At 42.7% G+C, this 22394-nt stretch overlaps 1 protein-coding gene across 2 annotated transcripts in view; it reads left to right on the top strand.

Moving 5' to 3' along the window:
• MEOX2 (mesenchyme homeobox 2) overlaps positions 1–17788 on the top strand; it is a 142694-nt gene extending 124906 nt beyond the window's left edge. For both annotated transcript variants that reach the window (XM_029589007.1, XM_029589009.1), the window contains one exon: positions 15841–17788. In XM_029589007.1, the coding sequence (XP_029444867.1) occupies positions 15841–16065 (225 nt within the window). In that variant the 3' untranslated portion in view covers positions 16066–17788. The remainder of the gene's footprint in view (positions 1–15840) is intronic.
• Positions 17789–22394: the final 4606 nt, after the last annotated feature.

The raw sequence follows: 22394 nt of genomic DNA, 5'->3' as shown, positions 1-22394 counted from the left end.
AGTCTTCCTTAAAATAAATCAGCCGTAGAACCTTTTTGGTTTCTGTTCCCAAAGAGATGCTCAACACGAGGTCGCATATTCCTCAACTTATTTAAGCAACAGCTTAATCATCAGTCTGAGAGACGTAAATGCTGAACAACTTGTCGACTAAGGGAAAGGAAGCTAAGCTATCATGTCAACAAGCAGATGTGCCTCATACATCAGTCCATAATTGCCGATTTAGAAATAGCTGCTAACACTAGCTCTCCTAATGTAGCCTTCATTTTCTGCTTAGTTTCTCTCTTTTTCTCTGTTATGCAGCCTTCCAGTGCAGTGTGCAGTACTGTAGACAGCCTTCCAGTGCAGTGTGCAGTGTGCAGTACTGTAGACAGCCTTCCAGTGCAGTGTGCAGTACTGTAGACAGCAAGTGATGGCAGGGCACAGGTAACCAAGTAGGAGAATACTAACTAAAACATATCAGTTTCAAAGGTTTTAAGATCATGGGTTTTTAACGGTGGGAAGTGAAAGAACTCCCTGTGCAAAATATATAAGGAAGGATATTATTAATTTGATATATTTATTCGATTCAGACCATGCAGACTGGTTTGCCAAACAAATTAGCCTTGTGTTGTGCAGTTGTTGTTTTTTTTTTTTCCTTTCTTTTCTCCCTCTCACTCAGTTTTCTGTCAAGAGCTCATAATATAAGTTTGGAAAGTGAAGGCATCCATGACATTCATTGGCAGGCCCATCCAACATTCTTCACACTTCTTTCCTGTTACTAACATTTATCTGGATCGTGCATCCGAACCCGGTTTTTCATTTCTAGCTGTTCACAAAATCCATATCAAGTTCAGATTTCAAGGATTTGAATTTGATCTCAGGAGGAAATAGCGTGTGAAAGGTCTTTCTCACATTATTTATTACCACAGTAATGCTACATATGACTAAGCACTGTGGTTTCTGCAGTCAAACATGCTCAGTTAGAATCTGAAGTCAACACTATTTGTGCAGCATACGTGTTATCTCTTCTGGTCTGTCACATTAAATTTAGCAGTGAGTTTAGTGAGCTAGTCTCTTGAAATAGTATAACACAATACAGCCTGAATTTACCCCAAGCACTTTAAAGCTTTGAAAAAGTTCAGTCTTAGTCTTACCATTTTCAGGTTTCTTTATGATTTGTACTTATATAATGTGCTGTACAGTGAGAACTCGGTAGAATTATAGACAACAGTGCAAAGTACCTGTAATGTAACAATAAACAATCATACATTCAAAAGTGAATGTCTAAACTATTCTGTAGGATAAAATATTACATATTTTCATGAATTAAGTTTTCTCAATGTACATATTTATCCTTGTCTGTGGAAGCATTTGTGATTAGTGTAAGAATCTTTATGATACATCCATTCAAAATTATTAAAGCTTGTGAAAACATTCCTTGCACTTTAGATTGGGTGCTATTTCTATTTTATTTATTTATTTATTTATTTATTATATCACACTTGTTAATCACCTAACCACAAAGGTGATGCATAGGTCAATGATAATACAGAAATTACATAATTTGTATGAAATTACACAGAGAAATCTACTGAAAATTGCATTGTAAAAAGTATCACATAACAGAAGTAAATTTACAAATCAATACATCATGATTACCATAAAACTAACATAATAAACAAGGCAATTAATAAAATGACTCAAATTTCAAACAAAATTAATAATAGTACTGTTACAAGAAGGTCCCCAGATCAAGAAACATATGCTGGTCTAGAATTCCAGTTAGCAAAACAGCCCAAGAAAAGGACTGACTAAAGTAATGAGTCCTGAAACACGCATGAATCTCAGATAATCATTCTCCAAATGCAAAATGATATGAAAGGAATTCCACAGTATAGGGGCAATAAATATAAAAGTCCTTGCTCTAGTTCAGTCCTCAAGAGCCACAAGCAGGTCTGGTTTCAGGATATCCACAATGAACGTGCATGAGATAGATTTGCATATTCATTATGGATTACCCAAAAATGAGTCCTGTTTATGGCTCATAAGGACCAGAGTTGGCCACCCCTGTTGTAGATTTTACTCATCTACCTTCCTTTGCAGCTAGGAGACACAGTCTGAAGTCATCACCTGATATGAAGGGATGGACTGGAACACATTTATTCAATTTATTGACTAGGTACTCTAGACTACTGCCATGGAGAGCTTTATAGATCAGGTAGAGAATAAACTGAGTCCTATAGTGCTAGGGTAGTCAGTGCAAACTAACCAAGACTGGGTTGATGTGGCCCGTAATAGAACAGTCAGAGTCCAAGTGGACTACACAATTTTGGATCATCTTAAGATGGCATAGACTTTTCAGTGACAAGCTCAGTAACAGAGAAATATAGTAATCTACCAGTGAGAGGAATATGGCCTGTAGAACAGTCCTAAATTAAGAAGCTGTTAAAAAAAAGGGGGGGTTTATCAGGCAAATTAATAGTAACTTAAGCCAAGCTGTGTGAGATGCATTTGTAGCAGGTCTCCCATCTGGTTCTTCATCCTTAACTAAGGGTGCCACTGGTCCGGTTCGAGTCTGGATGGGAAGGAAGAATTTCCTTCCGTGACTTTGGGTGCAATTTACTGTTTAGCTTACTCACAGCTCAAACTCTAAGTAGAAAATCTCACCAAGGTGCAATATTGTCCAGAAAAGGAGCAAGAAAACAAAGGCCTGGATTCACCATTCTATCGCAGAATGGTGAATCCAGCGAAAATGGGGGGCAGGGGGGGGGGCAGGCCTGCGAAAGCCAGCAGCTTTCACACCACTGTGGTGTTTTCGCGGCCGGCTTTCACACCCAATAGCGCCACCATGAAAGGTGGCACTGTTGGGCGTGTTACTGGTGACGATAACGTTACTTACCTTATCGCCGCCAGCGAAGACACTGCCTCCTTGCCACCCCGCCTCCTCCCCTTGCCGCCCTGACTCCGCCCCCAGCATGCTATCACACGCTAAAAGGGCTTTTTCACGTGCAATAGAGGCTTATCGCACGTGATAAGCCTTTGAAAATGACCCCCAAAGTGAGTAAAATAGGCAGGAAATAAATCTCAACCCATTGTCCATCAATTGAGCCCTTGCACTGGAATCAGCAGGAAAAAATTAAAAAGGAGTTGAGAAGTGGTGTCCAATATAAGTCCTTTACTGAAAATTAAAGAAAAGGATCCAGGTAAAAAAAACTCAATTGAGAATCAGCATACAGCAGATAACCAAAATAAAACATAGGGTTTCCTTGTCCACGGTGAACCTTCTCATCATTCTTCTATATCTTGCAACTTCGTCCTCAGTCAATATACCCTTGCCAGTGAGGTGGTATGAGGAGATGACCCTGTTTCCCCTCCTTAACCTGTGCAGGACAGGCATTTAGCACGGTCTACCTTAATTCCCACAGTGGGAGAGAGCTATGTGGGTGGGACCCTGATGGGAGGGGAATAAGTATCTGAGCCCAGCTAGGAGCAGAGCCCCCCTGTCTCCAGGAATAGGAGCTCCTGTCCCTTTCTGGAGAAGGTTTGTGAGTACACTGTCCTGAGGTAAGGCAGTCTACTATTGTTTGTAAGCTGGAAGTGTTAAATCTGAAAGTACATGAAAACAAAGTCTGGAGTCAGTGAGTGTCTGTGTCTCCAGCTTGGAAAGATTGCTAAGTATCCCACATATTGTGTCAGGTCAGGGATATTTCTTTACACAAGGCACAGAGAAGACCCAAACCCCTAACTTCAGTGCCAGGAAAAATAGTGGAAAGTGTTCTAAACATCAAAATCACAGAACATATAGAAAGACATGGTTTAATGGAACAAAGTCAGCATGGCTTTACCCAGGGCAAGTCTTGCTTCACAAATCTGCTTCACTTCTTTGAAGGAGTTAATAAACATGTGGATAAAGGTGAACCGGTAGATATAGTATACTTGGATTTTCAGAAGGCGTTTGACAAAGTTCCTCATGAGAGGCTTCTAGGAAAAGTAAAAAGTCATGGGATAGGTGGCGATGTCCTTTTGGGATTGCAAACTGGGTAAAAGACAGGAAACAGAGAGTAGGACTAAATGGACAATTTTCTCAGTGGAAGGGAGTGGGTAGTGGAGTGCCTCAGGGATCTGTATTGGGACCCGTACTTTTCAATATATTTATAAATGATATGGAAGGAAATACGATGAGTGAGATAATCATATTTGCAGATGATACAAAATTGTTCAGAGTAGTTAAATCGCAAGCAGATTGTAATAAATTGCAGGAAGACCTTCTGAAACTGGAAAATTGGGCATCCAAATGGCAGATGAAATTTAATGTGGATAAGTGCAAGGTGATGCATATAAGGAAGAATAGCCCATGCTATAGTTACACGATGTTAGGTTCCATATTAGGTGCTACCAACCAAGAAAGAGATCTAGGCATCATAGTGGATAACACATTGAAATCGTCAGTTCAGTGTGCTGCGGCAGTCAAAAAAGCAAACAGAATGTTGGGAATTATTAGAAAGGGAATGGTGAATAAAACAGAAAATGTCATAATGCCTCTGTATCACTCCATGGTGAGACCACACCTTGAATACTGTGTACAATTCTGGTCGCCGCATCTCAAAAAAGATATAATTGCGATGGAGAAGGTACAGAGAAGAGCAACCAAAATGATAAGGGGAATAGAACTGCTCCCCTATGAGGAAAGACTAAAGAGGTTAGGACTTTTCAGCTTGGAGAAGAGACAGCTGAGGGGGGATATGATAGAGGTGTTTAAAATCATGAGAGGTCTAGAATGGGTAGATGTGAATCGGTTATTTACTCTTTCAGATAATAGAAAGACTAGGGGGCACTCCATGAAGTTAGCATGTGGCACATTTAAAACTAATCGGAGAGAGTTCTTTTTCACTCAGCGCACAATTAAACTCTGGAATTTGTTGCCAGAGGATGTGGTTAGTGCAGTTAGTATAGCTGTGTTTAAAAAAGGATTGGATAAGTTCTTGGAGGAGAAGTCCATTACCTGCTATTAATTAAGTTGACTTAGAAATAACCACTGCTATTACTAGCAACAGTAGCTAGTAGTTTTTGGGTACTTTCCAGGTTCTTATGTCCTGGATTGGCCACTGTTGGAAACAGGATGCTGGGCTTGATGGACCCTTGGTCTGACCCAGAATGGCATGTTCTTATGTTCTTAAAGACATATGCCAAACCACTGAGTGATCCTGTTTTTGACATCGATATTTCTCAGCCTAGTTAGTTAGATCTCATGATCAATGGTGTCAAAGACAGTGGTAATTTTCTAAACAAAAATAGGTACCAGGTCAAGTCCAGTGCAAGCCTTCACCTTCCACTGGTTCCCAATGGGGATAAGGAAGCAAGTTCAAAAAGGTTCTGGATTGGAGACCTGATATGAACATAAGAACCTAAGATTAGCCATACTGGGTCAGACCAAAGGGCCATTAAGCCCAGTATCCTGTTTCCAACAGTGGCCAATCCAGGTCACAAGAACCCAGCAGGATCCCCAAAATGTAGTTAGATTCTATGCTGCTTATCTCAGGGTTTATGGACTTTTCTTCCAGAAACTTGTCCAATCCTTTTTTCAACTCATCTACACTAACAGCTTTTACCACATCCTCTGACAATGAGTTCCAGAGCCTAATTATGTTTTGTAAAAAAAATATTTTCTCTTAGTTGTTTTTAATGTGCTACTTAGTGACTTCATTGCATGTCCCCCTAGTCTTTGCACTTTTTGAAAGAGTAAGCAACTGATTCATGTTTACCATTCCATGCCACTCATTATTTTATAGACCTCTATCATATATCCTCTCAGCTGTCTCTTTGCCAAGCTAAAGAGCTTTAACTTCTTTAGCCTTTCCTCATAAGGGAATCATTCCATCCCCTTTAGATATGATACAGACCTTCAGATGCCTGAAAGGTTTCAATGATGTATGGATTTCAAACCTTTTCATTGGAAAAAAAAACAATAGAACTAAGGGTTATGAAATGAAACGCCAGGGGGAACGAGTCAAAACCAATGTCAGGAAATATTTCTTCATGGAGTGGGTGGTGGAGGCCTGGAATGCCCTTCCAGAGGAGGCGTGAAGAAGAAAACAGTCAAAGAATTCAAAGAGGCATGGGATAAACACTGTGTATCTCTAAAGGCTAGAGGACAGAAATGAGATAAGCATGCAGAGGGGTAATTTGCTGGTACAGTGGTTACTACCCCTAACAGAAGGCATGGAGATTACTACCCTTAATGCTTTGATGCTTTTAATGCAACTGAAACATTGCTCCCTACTTAGATGGCAGGAGGAAAAGAGGAATTGGATTCAGATGATAACTTTCATGGTCTGGAATACTGTTACATGGACATAAGTGAAAAAGCACAGGTCTGCTTCTACAGCCAAGACCTCCTTGGTCCCGTTCCGTCTCCGAGAGCCTGCGGCCTGTTTCGTGGCATCCCCACGGGAGGGACGCCGCCGAGAAACCCTTCCTGGACGCCATCTCCCTAGGCACGCGCGCGCAGGAGCCGCGCTTATGAAGGCTTTTTCCCGTCACTGAAGGCTCTGCCTTACCCCTGACGTCAGACGCTGCGGCCTATGTAAGGCCGCCGCGGAGCCCAGGACTTTGCCTTGCAACGGGGTTCCTCCGAGCCCCGGAGCGTGCTATTGCATTAGCAGCTCCGTTCCTGCCTACAACTTGCTACGCTTCTGTGTCCAAGTCCTGTCTTTGCTTTTGCCTGGTTCCAGTAACCTGTCCTGCTTCAGTTCCAGCTTGGTTCCAGTAACCTGTCCTGCTTCAGTTCCAATTTGGATCCAGTACCTGTCTTGCTTCAGTTCCTGCCTGACTCCGGATCCCTGCTCGCCTGCTTCAGCTCCAGCTTCCGTGATCTCCTAAGTCCCAAGGGGCTGGGCTCCTACAGGCTCCTCCCGGGGGAGCACCAGCTTCCTGGGTGAAGCTCACCATCCATCGCCTGCCTGGTATCGGCCTCCCGGCCTGCCCTCTAGCAGAGACTATAGTCCATCTCTCTCCAGTCTCCTGCAGGCCGGCCCAAGGGTCCACCAAAACAGCTTATCCACAACAAAGAATGCGTGTATAGGAGTAACTTGCTGGTACAGCAGTTACTACCCTTAACCGATAAGCTTTGATACTTTTGACGTAACTCCAGCATTGCTGGGGAAAAGGGGAATTGGATTTAGACAGAAACCAACGAGGGCCCTGACTTTTATGGTCTGAGGAACTGATAAGCATGGGAATAACCTGCACAGAGCAGCAGTTACTACCCTTAACAGAAGGCATGGGATTATTACCCTTAACCAATAAGCCTTGATGCTTCTGATGCAACTGCAACATCGCTCTCTGCTTTGAGGGGGGGGGGGGGGGGTGGAAGGAATTAGGATTTTGGATTCAGAGTCAACCAACATGAACCGTGACTTTTTGTACAGTCTGGAGTACTGATGCGCAGACATTAAGGAAAAAATGCAGGACTGTTTTTATGGCCAAGTCCATAAGCAAAGCAAAGCTGACCTATATATGGGGGTAACCTGCACAGCACGGCAGATACTACCATGGGATGCTTGTTGGGCAGTCTGGATGGACCATTGGTCCTTTTCTGCTGTAATTTCTATGTTTCTGTCATTTTTGTTGCCCTTCTCTGTACCTTTTCTAATTCTGCTATATCTGCTTTGAGATATGGTAACCGGAATTGCACACAATACTCAAGATGTCATTGAACCATGGAGCAATACAGAGACATTATGACTGTTTCATTCTCCATTCCTTTTCTAATAATTCCTAGCATTCTATTTGCTTTCTTGGCCACTGCTGCACACCGAGCAGAGGATTTCAACATATTATACATGATGATGCCTGACTCCTAATGTGGAACCTTTGCACTGTGTAGCTATAATTTGGGTTGCTCTTCCCTATGGGCATCACTTTGCACTTGTCCACATTAAGTTTCATATGCCATTTGGCAGGTCAGTATCCCTAGTCCTTTTGAATTTTCTCACAATCCTCTTGTGAATTAACAACTTTAAATAATCTTTTGTCATCTGCAAATTTGACCACCTCACTTGTTGTTCCCATTTCCTAGTCATTTATAAATATGTTAAATAGCAGGGGTCTCAGTAAACATCTCTAGGGCATTCCACTATTCACCTTTTCCACTGAAATTAACCGTTTAGCCGTACTCTGTTTTCAATATTTTAATCAGTTCCCAATCCAAAATAGGACATTGCAACCTATTCCATGACTTTTTAATTTCCACAGAAGGCTTTCATGAGGTACTATGTCAAATGTTTTCTGAAAATCAAGATACACTAAAGGTTGGCCAGTTCTGGTACTCGAGAGCAACAAACAGGCCAGATTTTCAGGATATCCACAATTAATATGAATAAGATAGATTTGCATACAATGGATGCAGCAACTCTATATTTTCTGTTCTTTGATCTAGCTCTGAAAGTTTAGAAAAGGCATCAGAGAAATACAAGCACAGCTGAGGAACAGTCTGAATTAGAGTGTAATGTTGTGTGAAGGGGATTCCCAATAATAAATAAAAAGAGTCTTACCTGAGTCCCAGGGCCTGAAAGCCCAGTAATCCACAACACCAACAGTGGCAGCAGAGAAAAATGAAGTCAGGCCCTGTCAGTAAGCCCCCTAGACTTAAGAAGATAGTGCAGAGGAGGAAATGGAGAAAATTAAAAAAAATTAAAAATTGCGGAAACAAAATTCAGTCCCCAGATTTTAAGCAGGAATTAGGCTGAAAGACAAGCTGTGCCCTGATGAGCCATGATGTGATGGCATTGGAGAGTTGCTGGAGTGAATGCAGCTCGGCACCACGATGTTGACAAACAATCTGTCGCCGTTGCCTGACCCTCCTACTCCTGACTGCACCCCTGATATCACCATGGCCTTCAGAGTGAGAAGTGAAGAGAGAGCTGAATATGTGGCCATGTTGGGACTTAGAAAGAGCCAGGAGGTAGCTGATCAGTTGTGGAGAGAGAGGAGGAAAGGGTGCTGCAAGGCTTGGAAAACATGCCTAGTGGTAGCATGGGGAGAAAATTAGACCGTGTGAGCACCACCATTAGGAAGAACATCAGATGGGGTCAGGCCTGCAAACTGCATGATCAGGAACCATGACAAGTGGCGACTGAGCATCGCGATTATCACAGGGTCCGGCATAAGCAGTAGTAGAGGTTGAGAGCAACAGCAGGAGAGAAGAGGCTGCAATCATGAGTAGCACTGGACTGCACTGTTGCCGCTGATGTGAACGTCAGCCTCCAGGGCCCAAATTGGTGAATAGCACAATCGGAAAGAGTAGGGAGCAGGCCACGATTGACAGGCTGAGCCACAGATATGGCTGGCATTCTCTCGCCAGCCAATAGTGAGTGCCCTGAAACGCTGCCACAAGTTTTGAAAGAACAAGCTAAAGAGAAAAAAATACAAATCTGCATTGGAAGGCCTTAGATAAACCCCTGATATGACTAATCCTGCTGAGCTGCGGTCCCACCAATGTCACTGATGATGTCAGTGGGTACCCGGTGGCTCGGGGGGGGGGGGGGGGCAATGGATTTTTATGAAAATAAAGGGAAATACATAAAATGTAAAGAAACTGATGATGGTGATCAGTTAGGAAACCCTAACCACCTGACCAAACCCACCCCTTGACTCCCAAAGTGAATTACAAAAATGAAATTTGCACTGTTGGGACCAGGAGCTATTTAGGAGTTCAGAACCATCTGAAGCCCCAAATATGAGTAAAACCAATTATAGCCACTAAATAGGACCTAAAAGACCCCTGTGAAGAAATTAAATAAACCAAGAAAGCGAGGGATTTAGAGAAATGAAGGTTGTGATGAATAAAAAGTGAGGAGAGGACTTTTAAAAATAAAAAATGACAGTGGCAGATGTATGGAACAAAATTTAAAAAATTGTCATGATGGTAGCATCCGACCACCCCTAAAATTAGTGGTTAGTCCCATGGTTACCTGGGGAAGCTAGATATGCCATGATGATCAAAGCGTAGACCAAAGCCATAGCCTAGGAAACATGACGACGGCTTTCCTGACAAATAGTGATGGGGCAGAGGCAGCATCACTTTAGAAGGTCAAAGCACAAGGGAAAAAAAAAAAAAATCAGAAAGGAAACCATAAAAAGTAGGCATAATAAAATTAAAAGGTGCACCACTAAAAAGACCCAAGCAGAAGTGGTAAGCTTTAAATTTGATTTAAGGAGCAGAGCAAGAAGGGATAGGGACTATTTGATGACATCATTAAAAGCAATAATCTACTATAGGAGGATAAGCCTGGTGAGATCTCATGAGAGCAGAAGCACATTGTTGTGGCTCATCAACAAGGCCCTGAAAGTGTCAGAAAACACAATTTTAATGACATGGGGCAGTGGGGAAATAAGTGAATGAGTGAATGCATGTATGAAATGTAATACTGGACAATAAATACCAGTCAAGGTAAAAAATAAATTCAAGGCAGATAATAAGAAGCTGACCCGCGGAATCTAGTGTCAGCTAAGATAGGCTGCTGAGTGATTGAAAGCAAGCGTTGTATAAAGAGAAAAACAGAAACATTGTTTTAGGGTAATCCTGATACAAATGTCTTTCAAGGGTAAAAGAGACCTCTCTGGAGCAGAGATTACTTAGAAGTTAAAGTAACTGAACGAAAATATTCCTACTGAGTCTGAATCCTTCATGACAAAGATTTAAGAGCAAATTGTGAGGTCATTTGTCCTAAGAAACACTCATCTAAGTAGAAAGGGCTGAAGAAAGAAATGCTGACTGGTGACCTTAAATTACTGCATGCTTGCATGAGTGATTGGGAAGAAATAAGAACATGCCTTGTCCATAGTTGGGGCAATTATAATTATTATTTATTTTCTATGTAGCTAGTCCTAGTTAACAACAAGACATCGTGGACAACTCGGCTAGGGAAGTCACTGACTATAACTTGTGGAAGAGGGAATGGTGTCAGGGAGATAGTCTCTCTTTTTTTGTTGGTTATAGGGTAGTATAGTAGCAGAAAGAAGAAGACAAGACAAGAATCAACCTCAGAAGAAGAACAAAGGAAACTTTGAACAGCTATGTGCACACCCCTTCACTATGCAGAAAGGAGAAAGATGGAACAGAACAAAGAAAAAGAATAGAACAAAGATAAATAGATATAAAAGAGACAGTAAAAGACATAAAAGGAAAAGACAGAAAGAAAAAAGAAAAAAACATGTGTTATACTTTCCAAGCTGATACTCCAAAGATCTTATTTATCTGAAAAATATAAAGAAAGAACAAAGACTCAATTTCATATATAGTATAAGGGATTACTAGTATTTAAGGGAGAATCAAAGGTTTAATGAAATAAAATAAATAGAAAAATATTGTACTTATCTGATGTTTACTCAGCAATAGTTGCTAGAGAACTGGTGTTTGAATAAAAAAGAAAAGAAGAAGTCAAGTATTAGAAATTGTTCTAGTGAGGTATAAATTGTTAGCAAAGTGTACACTTGGGCTGAAGGGGAGTTGGCACTACGTGTCACTACGCGTGTAGGAGCCCTGCAGGTCCCCACCATTGGCAGGCAGTGCTGGCTGAAGTAGATGCCCAACTGGAGCTTTGCAAATACCAGCCCAAGTTCCCCTTAGGTTGAGCCCTCAGGTGCCAAGGCCAGCTGGTCTTAGGTGTAGGCTTCTGTGCTGATGGGGAATCGTAGAGGTGATGGTATTCAGGCCAGCGCCATAGGGAAGTCGGGGTGTCCCTGAGCATGAAGAGGCAAAGGTCTGTGGCAATCGGAGGGCCTCAGGGTAGTGATCCAGGTAGAGGTCCAAGACAGGCTGAGAATGCATGGTGACTTGGTCCATGCAGAAGGTCTAAAGGCAGGTGGAGAAACTCGGAGTCATGGGCCAGGAGTGGGCAGCTCAGGAACTCCCAGAGTCTCTCAAATCCCTCATTGACCTGACCAGTTGGATTGACCATCACCTTCAGGATTGTAACCAAGAGCTTCAAACTCCCAGAAGACTTGTGGCTATGGCCAGTCACCTCAATGTCCGTCAACTCTCATAGTGACACCTCTTTAGCCAGTACCCATTCCGAAGAGCCAATGCAACTTGGACGTGGACGTTTGACCCCTGAGGAGTGCCTATGGCACTGACGCTCTGGGCTCTGCCACTACTGTGATGGGTTGGGCCACCGAATCGCATGCTACCCAACTCATCCTTTATGTGGGGCGATAATCCATCTAAAAAGATAGGATGTAGGCAGTCCTATCCCCAGTTGAGCTCTGTGGCCAGGGTCTGGAACTTGATGACATCATCAGAGAGGGACCAAGCCCCCTTGCGGAGCTGTAGGAGCTCCGAGCCTGAGGCAGCCTGGCAACCAGGGTCAACAAAGACAAAATGTTGAAGGTTCCACAGGGTCAAGTCGGAGCATTCCCATAGAGGGGAAGCCCAAGCTAGAGCATTGCCTTTACCTTATCATCTGGGAACAATGCAGACTGAAGAGCAAAGTGCATATAGCATGGTTACTGAAACCCCGGCACTGCCTTGGTTCTACAGCATAGTGAGATGGAGCTGGCAGTGGAATGGTGGATCATGAAGGTGCCACACAATTGGTGGGTGTGGGCATAGGAGGCATCGGGAAGTCTAGGGGCACTGAGGAGTCTAAGCAGGCAGTGAGACATTCCATGGAGGCTGCCAGAACCTCGAGGAAGTGCTGTTACTCCTGGAACTCCTGTGCTAAACATGGAATGCCTGTAGAGCAAAGGCTTCTGCCGGGTCCAAGTCCTAGGGAATCTGTTTGCAAAGTGTACCTTTGGGCCAATGAGGAGTTGGAGCTCCCTGCGGGCAGGAGCCCTGCAGGTCCCCACTGTTGGCAGGCAGAGCTTCGCCAATAACAGCCCATGTTCCCCTTAGGTTGAGCCCTCGAGTGCGGGGGCCAGCAAGTCTTAGGTGCGGGCCTCTGTACTGATGGAGAATTGTAGAAGTGATGGTGTTGCAGCCCAGTGCTGTAGGGAAGCCAGGTTGTAGGGATGTGCAATCGTTTTTCCAGAATTAGGCAATTTCAGGTTCTCTCAGACCCTGCTGTTTCTATATCTCAGTGGTTTTCATCATGCATTTTGGGAAGCCCTTTAGGTACTTTTGTTTGATCTTCTGATAATCATTTGAGAGTGTGAACTGTGTGTATATGCCATGGTTTTCCTCCTTTCACGTACCCTGCACATCAGTGCTCTTCTGGTGCTGCCTTAATTTTGTGTCATCTTAACCTCTATAATATGATTGTTTTTCTCCAAGGGTTCCCCCTGAGGAAGTTGGTTTTGGCAAAACAGGGCCTTGTTGGGGACTCAACTCCTGTACCTTGGAAGTCTGATAACCACTGAAAAGAGATTGATATGGGTTCTAGCTTCATAATAGTGAGCATCTCACATTCCTAAGGGAGACTACTTGATCATAAGTTTTATTTGTATCAAGTCTGAGATTTGTTTTGTTTTGCTTGTACTACGCTTGTGATAATTTTGTATCTTCTATTTAATTGATACATGCTGTTTGTAAAGAATATTTTTAATCATTGCAATACTACATATTCATTTGGTGCATTAGTGCTTCTTTTCCCTTGAGGAATTTTTTGCTATATTGTGCAAGCACTTTATATTTTGATTTACATTGCCTAGATTCTTTTAGTTGTTTTAAATCTATCTGTCTATAGATATAGATAGAGAAATATAGATAAAAATATAGATATATTGTTAGGATTTGTGGTTATGTGGGCCCTGGGCCGAGGTGAGAGATAGTACCACCCACGGGGAGGAGCCCTGTGAGCCTCACCATCGGCAGGCGAGTTCTCAGCTCCAGGGTACATGGAACAGCAAGTACTGGAAAGAAAGCAGAGAAAGAGAGCTGAGAGGACAGGAAGAGCTGGAGAGGTTGACCCCAGGGGATGGAGCCATGGAGAGTCAGCGCTGGGAGTTAACGTCAAGCAAGCTCAGAAGTCCTTGAGTCTCAGTAGAGTAATAGAGTGGCACTGTCAGCGTAGCGAGGAGTGTAACATAAAAGTCTTACAGGCACAGCGGTGCCACAAGGTCTGTGTAGTGGGGTATACCCAAGAAGGAGTCCTCTGTAGAGATGATTTTGTAATGATCCGCAGAGCGGGGTACACCATTGAGGATACCTCAGCAGAGGTAATACGGCAATGGTCTATAGAGCAGGGTACACCGATGATGGTTTTACAGTAGAGGTGATTCGGCAATGATCCGCAGAGCGGGGTACACCGAAGAGGTTCTTCAGTAGAGATGATATGGCAAAGGTCCGCAGAGTGGAATACTAACTCATAGAAGAGGTGAGGGTTCCAGAGCAAGCCCCGGGGAATGAGGCAGGCAGCGATCCTAGGTGCAAGGCCTTCCGAGGAGCAGATAGCCGGAGACAAGAAGAGGGCCCCCGAGAAGCGGGGGCCCTCCCGAGACATCTCACGCCAAGGAAGCAGGAGCTGGAATGGAAGTCCTGAAGTGAGCGTAGCGGATTCAGCAATGAGGGAACTCGTTGCCAGAGTCATAGGCAGACAGAGCCAGCCGGCTTAAGAGTCCATGGTAATTGACGTCATCCGAGGGGGACGGCCCCGAGGTTCCCGCTATGACATGCATAAGACTGGCCCAAGAGCGCGCGCGCGTCTAAGGTGTCCTGAGGGTAAGATGGTGGTCAGCAGTGTCCACGCCATCCAGGGGGCACCAGGAACGGAGGCAGGTAGGCGGGCGTTAGCTGGCGGAGGCTGTGAGACCACCCATGGAAGACGGAGCAGAGAAGAAAGAGATGAGCAACAGCGGTCGCAGCCGTCTGCGACCAATGGGCGTAACAGGTCCAGTTATCAGATGAGTTATGTTGTTTCAAAGACTCATATTCTACAACTGCTCTAGTAAAAGGCATCACAACCTAGAAAGGATACAGTTTTCTCCAAGACTGACACAGCTACTAGAATTCTTTATTAGATATAGCTTGAGATCTTAATAGTCACAGCACAGTTTTTCATTTGGTTTTAGGGAGTTATAGGACATTATACAAAATGGAATTTTTCCCATTCTGTGCCTATGACAAAACAATCTTTTGTGAATAATGCCTATAGTGTGCTTCATAGCAGAAGAGCAATGACACCTGTTAGCTTTCACAAATGTCTAAGAATCCGAACAAATCTGGGCCTTGAAAAGGGTGTAACTACTTCATACCCCCTTTTGCAATAATACAGCTTTGTTGTAGTACCTACATTTCTCACAATATCTTCTTGACTGTGATTGACTCTTTTCCTCCCTCTGCTGGTTTTATTTCTGATATCATTTTCTGTTCTTCCCTTGAATATTTCCTTACTCTTTTTTTGTATGTTTTGGGGAGGGATAAGGAGGAAATAACATGAAAGGTGTAGTTTCTTCTGACATTCATAAATTTTTCTGCCTTTGCACATAATAACCTAACATTCATCTGTGACTAAAGATGCAGGTTTATGACGATGGGCATCAATCAATAGCTCATTTTCTTTACTCTGTACCTACAATTGTAACCACACTTTTAAAAAAATTTCAAACATTCTATCTTAGAAGTGAAATACAAATCTGAAATAAAAAGGGACAACTATACTGATTAAATGGTTGTTTGAATCACTGACCGAATAACAATATATAATGCAAACACTTTAAAAATGCAGTATCTTTGCTGCTGCTTGACATTATTGTTTCTCCATATTATGTTTATTTGAAATGATGCATTTTGTTTACTATGCCCTTATCATTATCATTAATTATGCTTTTCCTTTATAATTAATAAAACCATCAATAAAAAAAAAAATACCAACTCTCTGGTGAAGGGCTAAGCACCCTTTTTTATCTTCTCTTGCTTCCCAGGTGAAAGTGTGGTTCCAGAACCGACGCATGAAATGGAAACGTGTGAAGGGAGGTCAACAGGGGGCTGCAGCCCGGGAAAAAGAACTGGTGAATGTGAAAAAAGGAACGCTGCTCCCCTCCGAGCTATCTGGGATTGGTGCAGCTGGCATGCAGCATACAGCTGACTCACTAGCAAATGACGACAGCCATGACAGTGATCAAAGCTCCGAGCATGCACACTTGTGATACACAAAGACTGCAGCTCAGCTCCATTCTCAGGAAAGAAATGCTGCAACAGCAGGCCATATACACAAATATTGTTTATGTGCACAAATGACTGTGGAAAAGTGATCTATTTTCTTCTTCTTTTTTTTTTTTGTTTTCTAATTAAAATTCAAGCTTATTTTTGTCTGCCTTTCTGTTTTTTACAAGAATGATACTACATGCCATGTCTTAAAAGTGCCTCAACAATCAAGATATAGAAGAGGAGCCCAGCTTGGAACATTCCAAATTTTTTGCTGGCCATCTGAATAACAGCAGACTGATATTGTTGCTTTCGCTTGCACTGAAAAATACCTCGCTCTAAAAAGCAAAATGTTCCATCTTTTATCCTATAAAGTACAGTGCCACAAATCACCGTTTCATGGATAAGAAATGTATTTTAATTCTGTATATAATATTTTTGCAGTATTTTCCCATTGTCATTAACTTTAGTAATGCATTCATATTATCCATTGGCAGAAGTCACTCCTGATTACAACATACCCGTCGTGTTTTCTTTTTGCCATGCTGGCCCTTGTGTTCATATATAGAACAATCCAACAGTGTCTAATAAAGTGCATCCTTGTACAATAGACAAGACAAACTTTATGTTGCATTTACTCTCAATTATTGCTGAGGGTTTTATTAAACTTTGCCTAGCTCCTCAATTCTTCTTATCTTATATCTGCAAAAAAAACCCCAAACAAACAAATTTTAGGACAGCTCAGTGACTTAAAACTTAATGCTATCCAGTACTACTGTACCTGCTGGCATGTTCTGTTGTCAAATACTGAAGATGTTAAAGATGGAACTGAAATGAAGTGGATATATACTGAACACTATGTTCTGCAAGAGTACTGTTGGAGCCTCTCAATGCTTTATAATCAGCAACTCTAATAGACAAGGTTTAAATGCAAAGGGCCCGATACATCAAATATTTTCTCCCTTTCAATTTCTATGGGGATACACCCAGACCAATCAGATCCAAAGTTACCTAAATATGTTGGGTGCAGGCCTGTACATTGGTTATTCTAGTACTATGCTTCCAGTGTAAAGATACTTAGTAAAAGGGTGCAGTCTTTATGATTTCCTTGTGGGTACTCATGTCTTTCTCTTTCTCCCCCTACTGTTCCATCTCCTCTCTGTATGCTTTGCCCCCCCTGCAGTACTCTGTCTCCCCTCTGTATCTGCTCCTCAATACCCCTACTGTCTCCCCTCTGTATCCACCTTCTCGCCACCCTTGTGGTTCTTTATTTCCCCCTTCTACCTCCAGGACAGCAGTAGAAGTGCCAGTGCAGGCCACAGGGACATCAAGAGGGCACTGCATTCCATAGCTCAGAGGCTTCTCTTCCACTCGAAACAGGAAGTGCATGGGTAAAGGAGGAGGTGGGGTGACTGTGAAGACTGAATGTGTGGTGTTTTCTCAGTATTACCACTATCTGCTTCTCGAGGAGGGGGATCTAAGACAGGGGAGTTTTGAGAAAGTAAAAAAAAAAAAAAAAGGAGGCCACAGGGAGATTTGGGGAAGGTCTAACACAATTCTTTGGGGGATAAGGCAAATACTTCTGCTCATAAATTAGTAAGACACATGCTTAGTTACAGACTCTCATGTAAATAAAGTAGAACACAAAAAATAAAGCATAACAAATATTGCTTGTACTTTGTATAAAATAAAAGACTTTAATAAATGATCCTTTTTGACAAATAATTGCCTATAACAATTTTCCTAGAAAAGTTTCAAAAATTCTTAAAAAAAAAAAAAGTACCATGGTTGCTTCATGGTACCTTTGTTTTTTTGACACTTTTACAACATTTACAGACTCCAGTTTTCGATCTTGGATGAACCCTCTACCTTGATCCATTTGGGAAACCCTTTCCTCTAGCAGGAAAAAGCAACCATCAGCTTACAAAAGCTTCGGCCAAGAGCAACAAGAATATACTGAACCATTATCCCAGATCTGAAGCAAGCACTGAAAATATATTTTTTTTTTTTGTGCCATGTGCAAATGAAAAATGCATCAGGAAAGTGCTATGCACAGGGATATAAACTACTAAATTATAGTATTCACTATTGCAAAGTAAGGCCTTTAAAGCTACCTGGCAACAATTCTGTTCATGAAAAGAAACTTCCATAAATAATAAACTGATGAAGAGTATTTTAACTGGAACCTTGTAAAATTCCTAAATATACTGGACTCATGCCATTTACCATCTGTTAAGTTACAATAACCATATTGTATTAAAAAGTATTTTACAGAGAGATTTATCAACCAGTAGAGAAATAATTTTTACACAGATTTATTAGTATTATTTGTACTTCATTCAAAAGTAAAAATATTAAACTGTATATAGTACTGTAGGTAGCCAGAGGCATAATCCTTAAATCAGGCTAGCAGGAACTGAGGCATGGGACTTATGAGTAAATAAGACATTGGTGATCTCAAATCAAAAAACTGTCATCACTGGAGTCTACAAAACAGTGTCTGCATGCATGAGAAAAGAGGAGAATTGAGAACAAGGTGATTTTCAAACTCAAGGTATTCCGAATACATTAGGCTTGAAAATCACCACGGTGGTGCGATCACTGCCGGCTTTCGCAGGCCTGCCCCCCGCTTCAACCCCCCTACCCCCCGCCCCCGCCGGATTTTCTAAGTTCTGCGAACTTAGAAAATCCAAGCCTAAGGGAATAAAATTAAACATGTTAGCAGCATGCCATCCATGCATCTACCTTTAGAAAGTGAAAGGTATGCACCTACATCTAATACTTGCCCCAGGAATGTCCCTGGGATTGCCTGTCTTTTATGGAGACAATGAAAGTATGCATGCAATTTTAAGCAGCTTATACATTTACATAAGTTAACTCTATTTTTACCCATGTTAGAGGTAACCAATGGCCTGATTCACTTTGCTCCCATTCTGGAGTAGATAATCAAACCACTACATTTTGGCAAACCCCAATGGCAGGTTTTTACCTATGGGTTTTGAAGAAACAATCAAAGCAGAGTTACCCAGTTCAAGATGTGGTCTAGATTATAACATTTTTGTATGCAGGAGGCAAGTCAGGTTGTTTTAGAAAATACAATGGTTTCTTATTTTCTAAAGAATGTATTACATAATGCAAAATGTGGATGGAAAATTTGTATTTCCAAGAAGATTTTGACAGCCCTGGCTACCAAATATATTGTGCACTTAAGGACAGCACTATCTTGTATTTTTGTCATTGCATAAAAAAAAAAAACAACCTTAGAAAATATTTGAAAATGGTGAGTTATTTTGATATGTCTTAAATATTAATTTCCACAAGGCAGTACATATTGGGGAAAGTGATTGGAGAAGAGCGGTGGTGGTCCCGCTTCACAAGAGTGGGAACAGGGAAGAGGCAGGCAACTACAGACCGGTTAGCCTCACTTCGGTGGTGGGAAAAGTAATGGAGTCACTGCTGAAAGAGAGAATAGTGAACTATCTACTGTCTGGAGAATTGATGGACCAGAGGCAGCATGGATTCACCAGGGGAAGATCCTGTCAGACAAATTTGATTGACTTTTTTGACTGGGTAACCAAGGAATTGGATCAAGGAAGAGCACTAGATGTCATCTACTTGGATTTCAGCAAAGCTTTTGATACGGTTCCGCACAGGAGACTGGTGAATAAAACGAGAAGCTTGGGAGTGAGTGCCGAGGTGGTGACCTGGATTGCAAATTGGTTGACGGACAGAAGACAATGTGGGATGGTAAATGGAGCCTTCTCTGAAGAGAGAGCGGTTTTAAGTGGTGTACCGCAAGGATCGGTGTTGGGACCGGTCCTGTTCAATATCTTTGTGAGCGACATTGCGGACGGGATAGAAGGTAAGGTTTGTCTTTTTGCGGATGACACTAAGATCTGCAACAGAGTGGACACGCCGGAAGGAGTGGAGAGAATGAGACGGGATCTAAGGAAACTGGAAGAGTGGTCGAAGATATGGCAGCTGAGATTCAATGCCAAGAAGTGCAAAGTCATGCATATGGGGAGTGGAAATCCGAATGAACTGTACTCGATGGGGGGGGGGAAAGGCTGATGTGCACGGAGCAGGAGAGGGACCTTGGGGTGATAGTGTCTAATGATGTGAAGACAGCAAAACAATGCGACAAGGCGATAGCAAAAGCCAGAAGAATGCTGGGCTGCATAGAGAGAGGAATATCGAGTAAGAAAAGGGAAGTGATTATTCCCTTGTACAGGTCCTTGGTGAGGCCTCACCTGGAGTACTGTGTTCAGTTCTGGAGACCGTATCTACAAAAAGACAAAGACAAGATGGAAGCGGTACAGAGAAGGGCGACCAGGAAGGTGGAGGATCTTCATCGGATGACGTACAAGGAGAGATTGAAGAATCTAAATATGTACACCCTGGAGGAAAGGAGGAGCAGAGGTGATATGATACAGACTTTCAGATACTTGAAAGGTTTTAATGATCCAAAAACAACGACAAACCTCTTCCGTAGGAAAATAATCAGCAGAACCAGGGGTCACGATTTGAGGCTCCAGGGAGGAAGATTCAGAACCAATGTCAGGAAGTATTTCTTCACGGAGAGGGTGGTGGATGCCTGGAATGCCCTTCCGGAGGAAGTGGTGAAGACCAGAACTGTGAAAGACTTCAAAGGGGCGTGGGATAAACACTGCGGATCCATAAAGTCAAGAGGCCGCCAATGAAGAGTGGGTGACTCGCCAGAATGATGGCTATTGACACAATACCCTTATTAAATAAACATACACATGCTTACTGTGACTCCTACATCGCTCTAAGCTTCAACAGCAAGAGGTAATGGAAAAAAGGATTTGCACTCACAAAGAGGGGAGTAGCTGGCTTGTTACGGCGGTTACTACCCCAAACCAAATATGCCTGATACTTCACTTTCAATGCATATACAGCATAGCTCTCTGCTTCAATGACAGGGGAGAAGAATAACTGATACTTCACACATCCAGCAGAGCTCTCTGCTACAACGGCAAGGGAGAAGAAAAAGGGTTCGCACTCAAAAAGCAGGGAGTAGCTGGCTTGTTACGGCGGTTACTACCCCAAACCAAATGTGCCGGATACTTCACTTTCCATGCATATCCAGCATGGTTCTCTGCTTCATCGGCATGGGAGAAAGACTGATACATCACGCATTTCCAGCATAGCTCTCTGCTTCAACGGCAGGGGAAAAAAAAAACAAAAACAAAAACAAAAAACTGATGCTTCACGCATATCCTGCATAGCTTCAACGACAGGGGTGAAGAAAAAAAGGATTCGCAATCACAACGCGAGGAGTAGCTGGCTTGTTACGGCGGTTACTACCCCAAACCAAATGTGCCTGATACTTCACTTTCAATGCATATCCAGCATGGCTCTCTGCTTCAACGGCAGGGGAGAAGAAAAAAAAAAAACCAACAAGGGCTGTACAACATAGTCTAGGTAAAACAAATAAGCATGGGTGTAGCTTGCTTATCGTGGCGGTTACTGCCCCTACTACCCCTAACTAATCAAGCTAGATATTTCACTTGGATGCAGCTCCATCACTGCTCTCTACATTAATGGTGGGGGTGGAAGGGGAATAGAACAAGGAGCTAAGAGAAACAGATAAGAATGAGAGAAAAAATGTGTGAGGCTTGCTGGGCAGACTGGATGGGCCATTCGGTCTTCTTCTGCCGTCATTTCTATGTTTCTATGTTTCTATGTATGATAATGTGTCCAGTCTGGCATGGTAATTTCTAGTCTCTTGAGATGACCCCCTGGTTGCTCCCACATTAAGAATTCAATGTGACAAGGAAAGAGTGAAGGTTTTATAGTTTTTGTATTACTGCACAGATGCACATGGAAGTGCCGTGCTCTTCAAAGAAAAACATCTCCAGAACTCAAAGTAATCTCTCCAAATCTTGGTTCCTGGACCCCCTCAGATAGTCCCTGGGCAGGCTCCAGGGTCTAGACCATGGACTTTCTGGCGTCTTTAGCTCTTAGCAGCTTCATAAAGTACTAGGCATACCTTCCCAGCTCCTGGAACCTGAGGCATCCTCATTCCTCTCCCAATCTACAGATCCAATTCCTGGAGCATCAAGGCGTTCCAAACATGCACAGGAGGCATTTACATGTGTAACCCCACCCCAATGTGCAAGTCCAGCACGGGTGGGTACATAAAGTTATTTGTCTGCTCTACAGAGCAGGGACCTTGGATAGCTTCTCTGACTGTTCCCTTCCTAAGGTGCAGGTCCTTTTGACTAGGGGTAGAAAGGAATCCTCTCAGATGCCAGTACAGGGTGCCTAACTTCTTAGGCTGAATTCCCTAGGCTAGGTGAATTTCCTC

Source organism: Rhinatrema bivittatum, chromosome 2 (genome assembly GCF_901001135.1).
Source record: "Rhinatrema bivittatum chromosome 2, aRhiBiv1.1, whole genome shotgun sequence".
NCBI classification, from domain to species: Eukaryota; Metazoa; Chordata; class Amphibia; order Gymnophiona; family Rhinatrematidae; genus Rhinatrema; species Rhinatrema bivittatum.
The sequence above is the reverse complement of the archived record's forward strand: the minus strand, read 5'-3'. Positions and strand labels throughout refer to the sequence as shown.